The sequence below is a fragment of the Galeopterus variegatus genome, unplaced genomic scaffold (assembly GCF_000696425.1).
Source record: "Galeopterus variegatus unplaced genomic scaffold, G_variegatus-3.0.2 Scaffold5000, whole genome shotgun sequence".
NCBI classification, from domain to species: Eukaryota; Metazoa; Chordata; class Mammalia; order Dermoptera; family Cynocephalidae; genus Galeopterus; species Galeopterus variegatus.
The window spans coordinates 27,851-38,093 of record NW_007731111.1 but is presented as its reverse complement, the minus strand read 5'-3'; the positions used below and the strand labels follow the sequence as shown (position 1 = coordinate 38,093).

The 10,243-nt window shown below is 54.9% G+C and overlaps 1 protein-coding gene across 1 annotated transcript; it reads left to right on the top strand.

Moving 5' to 3' along the window:
• The first annotated feature begins 4,787 nt into the window (after positions 1-4,787).
• LOC103604148 (cornifin-A-like) lies at positions 4,788-5,189 on the top strand. The gene has a single exon (XM_008588735.1). The coding sequence runs from the start codon at positions 4,788-4,790 to the stop codon at positions 5,187-5,189; it is 402 nt and encodes a 133-aa protein (XP_008586957.1).
• The last annotated feature ends 5,054 nt before the right edge of the window (positions 5,190-10,243 follow it).

Here is a 10,243-nt window from a genome sequence, read left to right as displayed (position 1 = left end):
AGGGGGAAAGAACAGAAAGTTGACTAAGCTTTATCTGTGACAGGTTGAGCAGGTGGAGTTGAAAGGAGAGATCAAGAAGGCCTAGAAGAATGTAGGGACCTGCCGGGCTGGGGGGGGGGCTGTAGTTCAGCCTCTTCCTCTTTTTGCCCCTTCCCTGCCCCAGGAGCCCTTTGTGATGAGGCCACAGCTCTGTGATGCAGGCCTGGGCTCTAGCACCAAAGGCAACTCCCAGAGCTCAGTTGCCTGAGAGCAGCACTGCGATTCAGACAATGGAGAATCTTCTCTTATGTTTGAAAAGCATCAGAGCCACATGGCTGAGGCCCAGCTCTACTTCCTGGGAGGTGGACATCACCCTTGCCATCCTGGGTGGGCTGAGGCACTTCCTCCTCTTATCACACTTTATCCAGGAGGATGCATCTTTACTTGAACCGAGGAAACTGAGGAACATGGGGAAGGTAAGCAAACTTCTGTCCAGACCCAACAGATTCTCTCTTTTCTTCCTATTACTATCTCCACTCTTCCAAATCAACTAGAGAGACACCTGAGATGGGAAATCTCAGGAAAGATTAGAACAGCATCCTTCTGGGTACAGATGGCGCAGGCCAGGGGTGAGAGTGGGCACCAGGATTTCAGACCAGCTGTGCTGCTCAGCTGGAGGAGCTAAAGCAAGGTCAGACACTGAGACTCAACTCTGTGGTCTAGAACAGGATTGCTGAGAGCTGAGATTTCCATTGGAGAACAGGCCCTGAGCTCATCAGTCCCTTCCTGTGGCAAGTGCCTCAGGTCAAGTCTTGTTTGTGTGTTGGATTCTTATGAAGGCCTTCCTGGACCCCTGAGAGCTCCCATCAGAGGCTGGAGGTGACTCTGGCCTTGGAAGGCTGAATCCTATCTGACAGCTCAGATGCAGGCCTAGCCTGTGGGTTTCCAGAGGAACTGAGGACGTCTGCAGTGGAGCTCAAGTAGAAAATCTCTCTTTCTGTTTTTCACAGAAGGAAAACAGGAATTATTTTTATCCATGTTAAAATTGAGTAAAAGGCAAGAAAAGAGCATGGGGCTCCATCAGCTAACTGTAGAAAGTTGCGTTGTTTATGAACGCTGTGTGTCTGCAGCTTGTCTAGGGGGAGGAGAGTGAGACTTGGGTCCCAGCCCTCATTCTTTCTTGTCTCTCAGCGTCAGGTGGAGACGAGGAGCAGGAAGAGTGACGCTTGGCCAGGGAAGGCTCTGCCCTTCTGTTGGAGCCCCAGAGGTAACTTGACTTTGCACGTCTCTGAGCAATGAAGGCCATGTCTATGAGGATGTCCTTACAGAGGACTGAGAGGAAGGGTCCTAGGAAAGAGACCAGAACCTGTGGTCCTTCTCAGTTTCTGTGCTGGGAATGAAGCCACAGCAGGCCAGGGAAGGGGTGTTGCCCAGCAGGGCTGGAGGGGGGAAGAGTGGACCAACACTGCCTGGATCTTAAGGTGGGATCTCTGGTCCAAATGTGGACATGCTGTTTAACATTCCTAAAGCTGATTCTTCTTTGAGACGATCCAACCCTTCTTCCCCCAGAGGGCAGTTGTAAGGACCATAGGGTACTGGACATGGAAGCACTTTGTAAATGACAAAGCGCTGCCCATCCTTGTGCCTTGCTGTCACTGTCGGGGATCTCATGGCCTTGGACACTGATGCGAGGGCTTCATGGTCTAGTTTCCCATGGTCTTCCTTAAAGGACATTCCACTAAGCCTCCTGTAAGATCTCCAGACTCCTCCCTTCACCATAACTGAGTCTCCTGATTTCAGCCTGTAGACTTGGTCTAGAGAAACTGAAGGAGGCAAGGGGCCTGATCTCACATCGGCAAAGGTGAGGAACTTTCCCCTTCTCTCCCCTGTCCTCCTTCCTACCAGGGCCTATGATGTGACCCCAGGGCCTGGGGTGGACCTGGGAGGGGGAACCAAGGAAGGAGACTGGACGTGACTACAGTCCTGGGGCAGAGGTTGCAGGAGCTGTGTGAAGTCAGTGCATGGGCAGTGGAGGGGCCGTGGGTGCAGGTGCCGCTCCTGGCCTATCTGCTCCTGGCTGCAGCATATGTCTCCTGTAGCAACCTGGCGGAGGTCCCTGACCCTCCGGGTGAGGTGTGCAAACCAGCACCTGCCAGAATCCACCAGCCACATGGGGAGCATGGGGAAGATGCTGGTCCCATCACCATGTGCCAACGGGCTGTCCCAGCTCCTTTGGGTGAGTGTCCTCTGCCTGTGGCCTGCACCCTCTCCCTAGGACCAACAACCTCCACGGTTTCTTTTGGCTCCCATTCACCCCTGAGTGCCTCTCGACCACCAGAGCCTTTGCTCCCACTAGACTTCCTCTCCCCCCAGCCACTCGCACCTTTTCCTCCCCTATCACAACCCCTGGACCCTGTGGCCTCCCATCTGCCTCCAGTAGTCTCCAGCCTGACTCCAGCCTATTTCTCAGTGGCACTCCTGCTGGGCTCCATCCCACCGAGCTTGTGTCCATGCAATAGCTGCTGGTTGACAACTCCTGTCCCAGCTATCTTGAGCCTTGGTTACCTGAGCTGTCTGATCTCAGCCCTCTCCTGGTGGCAAGTGGCTGCCAAGACCTTGTTCTTACCTTGTCACACAGACTATCCCAGCAAGAATGTCTTTCCTTCCACCTACCAGAGCCCTCGTTCTTGGGAGACCTCACACATGGGCAGAAGGAGGCTGGTGGCCCCACACTGGACAACTCCTATGTCCAAGAGCTGCTGGTCATACTAATTGCCAGGACAGAAGAACTGAACTTTTGGAAAGAAGAAGAAATGGAGGAATCAGACCATCCCCTGCATTCACTGTGGAATATGTTATAATCACTGGTTGATGAATGGAACACCAGAATCCCACAACCTTTCTGGAGCATGAAAGACAAACCAGAGCTTGTCTTTCAAAGTTCTCCAGGTCCCCAGCAGCTCTCCCTCTCCGTACACCAAGGTCTTAGAGGCCCATTTACAGCAGAAATGCAGCCAGCTCTTCTGGGGCCTCTTCTTTCTGTACCGTGAGTCTCTGGTGGCTACAATCATGGTCTTTGGTCCCCCGCTAGAGTTTCTCTCTGTTTTATTCCATGAAGCCTCCAATTACTTTCTGGTACAAGTTCAGACTCAAGTATCTCCACAACTTTTTCAGTCCCAGGTCTGGTCCCTCCATGTGGTCCAACTCCAATATCTGACTCGAGCCTCACCTCTGGCTCAGATCCAGAGCCAGCCCCACACCTCATCCTGTCTCCCCATCCCACCATGCTACTCACCACAGATCATGGCCCGGGGAGCACCTCACCCTACAAACCAACAGAAGGCCCAACTTCTTATCCCAACTCCCATCCAACACGTTGGATGTCACCTTTTGAAGAAGAAACAAGAAAGTACTAGGGACTTACTCTGTGTCATCAAGAAACACCAGGAAGCCTTTAGCCAACTCACCCCCAACAGTGGGGCCTTCCAGGACCAAGAGTCAGTCTCTCTCTTCTCAGGGAACCTCATCAGCCCTGAGCTCTGGAAGCAGCAAGAGAAACACCTTCACCAGAGTTTCATTAAACACTTTTGCAGGCTGCCCCACAGACCCCACGTAGCTCCAGACCTGATGTAGCCACAGGACCCATGCCAGAGATCCGTGAAGCCCTGCCATAAATGGCCCCGGAGCCCACACGTGCCTCCGCCACAGATGCTGCTGCCAGACCCACACATGAGGTCCACACGACCCTGCCGAGAACGACCCCTCAGTCCCCACGTGCCTCCTACACAGACGCAGCTGCAGGTCTTGTGCCAGAGATCCGCACAGCCCTGCTGTGGATGGCCCCGCAGCCCCCACAGGCCACCACCCCAGATGCAGCCACAGGACTCACACCAGAGATCTGCACATCCCTGCTATGGATGGTCCCACAGCACCTATGTGTCTCCATGTGTGAGGCAGCCACAGCACACAGACCAGAGGGCCCCACAGCCCCCATGTGCTTCAGCGCCAGACACAGCCAGAGGGCCCATGCGGAAGGTACCTGCGGTGCTGCTATAAACGGCCCCACAGCCCCGATGTGCCTCACCACCAGATGCAGCTGCAGGACCTACACCTGAGGTCCCCGCAGCCTGCTGTAAATGGCCCTGCAGCCTCCACCTGCCTCCGCACCAGACGCAGCCACCAGACCCAGACCCACACAAGAGGTCTACACAGCCCTGCCAAGAACGACCCCGCAGCCCCCACATACCTCCTACACAGACGTGGCTGCAGGACTCCCATCAGAGATCTGCATAGCCCTGCTGTGGATGGCCCTGCAGCCCCCACAGGGCACCGCCCCAGATTCAGCCACAGGACTCGTGCCAGAGATTTGCGCAACCCTGCTGTGGATGGTCCTGAGCATCCATGTGTCTCCATGCGTGAGGCAGCTGCAGGACACAGGCCAGAGGTCCGTGCAACCCTCCCGAAGATGGCCCCGTAGACCCCACGTGCCTCAGTGTCAGACGAAGCCAGGGGACCCACACCCAAGGTTCCTGCAACACTGCTATAAACGGCACCACAGCCCCCACATGCCTCAGCACCAGATGCAGCCGCAGGACATGAGCCTGAGGTCACCGCAGCCCTGCAATAAATGGCCCTGCAGCCCCCACGGGCCTACACCCCTGAGGCAGCCACAGGATGGGCCCCAGTAATCCGTGCAGTCCTGCCCCGGACAGTTCCGCAGCCCCCACGTGACTCAATGCCAGACGCAACCACAGGACTCGTGCCAGAGGTACATTCAGCCCTGCCATGGATGGTCCTGCAGCCCTAGCATGCCTCAGTGCCAGATACAGCTGCAGGACCCACGCCAGAGGCCCATGCAGCCCTGCCATAGACGGTCCCACAGCCCTCACGTGACTCTGCGCCAGATGCAGCGACAGGACCCATGCCAGAGATCCCCGCAGCCCTGCTGCGGACGATCGTGCAGTCTCCCATGTGCCTCTGCCCCAGAAGCAACTGCAGAACCCGTGCCAGAGTTCATGCAGCCCTGCCGTAAATGGTCCCACAGCCCCCTCGTGCCTCAGCACCAGACGAAGCTCCAGGACACGTACCCAATGTCCCCACAGACCTGCCATAAACAGCCCCACGGCACCCACGTGCCTAAACACCAGACGCAGCTGCAGAAACCGCACCAGAGATCTGCGCAGCCCTGCCGTGGACAGTCCCCCAGCTGACGCATGCCTCCACAACAGACACAGCCGCCATACCCGGACCCGCACAAGAGGTCCATACAGTCCTGCCGCGAACGACCCTGCAGCCCCCACATTCCTCCTCCACAGACTCAGCTGCAGGACTCATACCAGAGATGTGCGCAGACTGGCTATGGACGGCCCCACAGCCCCCATGGGCCACCGCCCCAGATGCAGCCACAGGACGCGCCAGAGATCTGCGCAACCCTGCTGTGGACAGCCCCACAGCACCCACGTGCCTCCGTGCCTGAGGCAGCCACAGGACCCACGCCATAGATCAGCACAACCCTGCTGTGGACGGTCCTCCAGCCCCCACATGCCTCCATACCAGAGATTCGCACAACCCTGCCAAGGATGCTCCTGCAATCCCCACGTGCCTATGCGCCAGATGCAGCCATATGACCCATCCCAGAGATCCGCACAGTCCTGCTGTGGACAATCCCACAGCCCCCACATGCCTCCATGCCTGAGGCAGCTGCACGACCCATGCCAAAAGTCCATGCAACCCTGCTGTGGACGGTCCCACAGCCCCCGTGTGCCTCTGTGCCAGAGGTTCACGCAACCCTGCCATGGATGGTCCTGCTGTCCCCATGTGCCTCTGCCCCAGGAGCAGCCACAGAACCCGCGCCAGATATCTGCGCAGACCTGCCATGGAAGGTCCCACAGCACCTGCATGCCTCAGAGCCAGATACAGTCACAGGACCTGCGCCAGATATCTGCGCAGACCTGCTGTGGAAGGTCCCACAGCGCCCGCATGCCTCAGAGCCAGATGCAGCCACAGGACCCATGCCAGAGATCTGCACAGCCCTGCCATGGACAGTCCCGCAGCTCCCACGTGCCTCAGCACCAGGACTAGTTGCAGGACCTGCACCTGAGGTCACCGCAGCCCTGCCACAAACGGCCCTGCAGCCCCCACAAGCCTCTGCCCCTGAGGCAGCCACAGGATGGACCCCAGAAATACATGCAGCCCTGCTGTGGATGGTCCTGAAGCCCCCAAGTGTCTCAGTGACAGATGCAGCTACAGGATCCACACCAGAGATCCACACAGCCCTACCGTATGCGGCCCCAAAGGCCCCATGGGCCTCCGCCCCTGAGACAGCTGCAGGATGGGCCCCAGAAATCCATGCAGACCTGCCATTAACGGTCCCGCAGTCCCAGTGAGCCTCCACGCCACATGCAGATGCAGGAAACACACCAGAGGTCCCTGCAGTCATGCCGTGGACAGTCCCACAGTCCCCATGTGCCTCTGCCCCAGAAGCAGCCACAGGACCCATGCCAAAAGCCTGCGCAGCCCTGCTGTGGACGGTCCCAGAGCCCACACGGACCCCCGAGCCAGACACAGCCTCAAGACCCACCCCTGAGGTCCGTGCAGCCCTCCTGTGGACAATCCTGCAGCCCCCATGTGCCTCTGCACCAGAGGTTCGCACAACCCTGCAGTGGACGGTTCCACAGTCCCCATGTGCCTCCACCCCAGAAGCAGCCACAGAACTCGGGCCAGAGATCTGCACAGCCCTGCAGTGGAGGATCCTGCAGCCCCCACGTGCCTCCATGCCTGAGGTAGCCCCAGGACCTGCTCCAGAGGTCGGCACAGCCCTGCCATGGATGGCCCCACAGCCCCAAGTTGCCTCTGTGCCTCAGGCAGCCACATGACCCTCTCAAGAGGTCTGCACAGGTTCAGACCCTGGCCAGAAAGAACAAGATTAGTCACAGGCTAGATGCCCCCTTAGGGTTCTACCTAACCATCTCTGCCCTAAAGCTTTGCTTCCATCCCGAGCATCAGGAAGGGACAGAAAGAGATTGAGTGCAATTCAATGAGGAGAGAAAAAAGGAAACAAAGCTGCCAATGCAAGGCCCTGAGCCACTGAGTGATACCTATGCCCCTACCCTGTACCCTCCTCTCCCGGCATACTCATCCCACCAGAGCCTAGCCGAAGGAGAGAAGGGGGCACCTGAAGAAGTGGAGGAGGCTAGCCCCCCTTTAAAGACACCCCCAGCAGAGCCGCAGGCTTTTCCTGTCATGGCTCGCTGGGAACCCCCAGGCGTCTGCAGCCGTCGGGGGAAGCAGCCCCATAGGCCTATCTGGTCAACATTGCCCCCAGTGGAAATAGGCAGGCCACTTGGTACCCTTGGGAAGCTCATGACCTTAAAGAGCTAAAAAAGGCTGTCGCAGAGGATGGGCCCAATTCCCCTTGGGCAGAAACCATCCTCCAGGGCTTAGCGCACCAACCCTGCACAACCCAAGATTGGAAAATGCTCTGTAATGCTGTCCTCCCTCCAAATTTGTTTATCAAATTCTGCACCTTCTTTAAAGAAGAGTGCCATGTGCAGGCAGAGATAAGTCAAGCAGCCAACCCACCCATCCCTATCAGCTTCAGCATGCTATCTGGAACAGCAGATCAATTTAGTACTGGAATCCAACAGGCTGCTATCCCAGCCCCCTACCAGGACCAGGTTAGGGCAACAACATTAGCCGCATGGAAAAAGTTGGCTGAAGGGCCCAGTGAGCCCACAATGGCCGGGGTCACCCAGCGACCCTCCGAGGACCTGCCCTCTTTCATAGTTCAGGTGGAACAGAGCATACAGAGAAAGTTTCCCCCAGGTCCTCTCTGGGACCAGTTTGTAAAAATGCTAGTGTGGGACGGCATGACTGCCGACCACAAGCTTGCCTGTGCATACATATCAATTTTAGTTTTTGTGTATAACCTATGTCTATATTAGTCTTTGTACTTTTTATGTTTAAGAAAAAGTAAAACACTTAGAGGACAATCCATCAGTCATTTTGCCGCCTTTCACACCACCATTTTCTTGTTAAAAATCAATGCGACCTGTTCTAATTTTTATCATAAATTGTGAAAAAAGTTTGTAGTTTAAAAACTTTGACTAGATTTTTGTGAAAATGTTTGTATTTCTAAATTGTCTAAGAATTAACTATTCTTATTAACCATTAAAAATGTGACATAATGCAAGCACAACTAGGGGTCAATGTTATGGCTGTGGGGAACAAGGTCATTTCAAAAGGGACTGTCCCAACCAGAAATATAAAAACCTTCCCTCTACGCCGTGCCCTAGGTGCGGTAAGGGGCTTCAGTGGAAGCAGGAGTGCCAGTCTAAACTAGAGGAGGGGCAATCCCCAGCCCCATCACCCCAAGGGGATACAAAGCCAGTGCCCTCCATGCCCTACCAGGCGGCCAGTACCCCAGGCTCATTGGACTATACCTATAGTCCCTGGTTTAAGACCAAAAATGAATCTTAAAATTCAAGGCAAAGAGTTCCAATGCCTTGTTGACACAGGGGTGGATCGAACAGTCCTTAGACAGGAAGAAGTCCCTTCAAGCTGGAAGTTAGTTCCAGGCCCCCAAATTTGGGGGGTAGGGGGAAAACCCCAACGTGGGAAGCCCATGAAATCCTTCACTGGGAAGATGCTGATGGCACAATAGGGGAAGTAAAACCTCTCATTGCTGCCGGATTGGCGGCCAACCTGTTAGGCCAAGATGTTCTAGGCCAAGCAGACGCTTTCATTACCACTGACCATAAGGCCCTTTATGAAGATATTCTAGATGAGGAGGAGTATCAGAAACAGTTTAATCTCCCATTTCCCAAACTATAGGGGGGACCCCATTTTTCAGGACCTAAGAAACCATCTGCCTCTCCCCAGGGTCAAGTTCCCGCAAACCCCTCATAAACAGATGGCTGGTCACCCCCAATCCTAGAGGCCACTGCTCCCCTGGTGCCCCCCATCCGTTGGGTAAATGGGCCCCCAGTTTGGGTAGAGCATTGGCCACTTCCTCATAATAAATTGCAGGCCCTACAACAAATTGTTGATGAGTAGCTCCAAGCAGGGCATATTCGCCCATCCACTAGCCCCTGGAATACTCCAGTATTTGTAATTAAAAAGGCCTCTGGAAGTGGAGGATGCTACAAGACCTTAGAGAGGTCAGTAAAAGAATGATCCTTCAGGGCACGCCACAGAGAGGACTGCCATGGACCCCCGCTATACCAAGCAACTATAGATATCAAGTTACCTAGTAACTATAGATATCAAGGACTGTTTTTTCTCCATTCCACTGCACCCGAGTGATTGTGAAAAGTTTGCCTTTTCTATCCCCTCCANAAAGCCTCAGCTAACCATCTCAAATTCGTATACTCTCCCTCAATTACAAAAGCTTCTAGGCGAAATAAATTGACTACGCTCTTGGATCCCCCTTTTCACCAGCCAGCTCGTTCCCCTGTTTGCCCTGTTGCATGCTTCTGACCCCAGCACCCCCCTTCATGCTTCCGCCTGAGTGCCGTCAGCTTTTAAAGTCAGTCCAAGATCTCCTAAACAGCGCCCAGTTGAAACGCTATGACTCTGAGTCCCCTATAGAGTTATGGCTCATAGCCACTAACACCACATACATGGCTGCCCTAACCCAAAGGGGGGAGCCACTCCAATGGGTACATTTATCCCTAGGAGGGGCCCCCCGGGTGTACACCACTCTGAACCAAGCCACTGACCTAATAATAAAAGGAAGGGAATGCTCACTAAGATGTTTCGCAAAGGAACCACAGAAAATTGTCGTCCCCTTCCGCTTGGCAGATTTTACATGGTTAGCTTAATATCAAAACCGGCTGGCACTGGCTCTAGAAGGGTATCTCGGGGTTGTTGATTGCCACTATGGCAACAATAAATGGGTCTCCACCTTCAAAGAGCTGTCATGGACTAACCCACAGCTTTTTGTCACCAAACACCTGGTAGACGCCTACAATGTCTTCACGGACAGTGGAAAATCAGGGGCTGCTGTAATTATTTACAAATCCCCACGCACCACATCACAGGCGGCCCCCGCTACTCATTTTCACCCCTGTGATGGGTCGACACAATACAAAGAGCTGCTCGCTATACTCCTTGTCCTGCAAAAGGTGCCAGACCCCATTAACCTTTTTTTTTTTTCCTTTTTGTCTTTTTTTACCGACCGGTAACGGGATCGCAACCCTCGGTGTTGCGCCCGCACTGCGCTCAGCCAGTGAGCGGGAACCGGTCTCCACATGGGATCCGAACC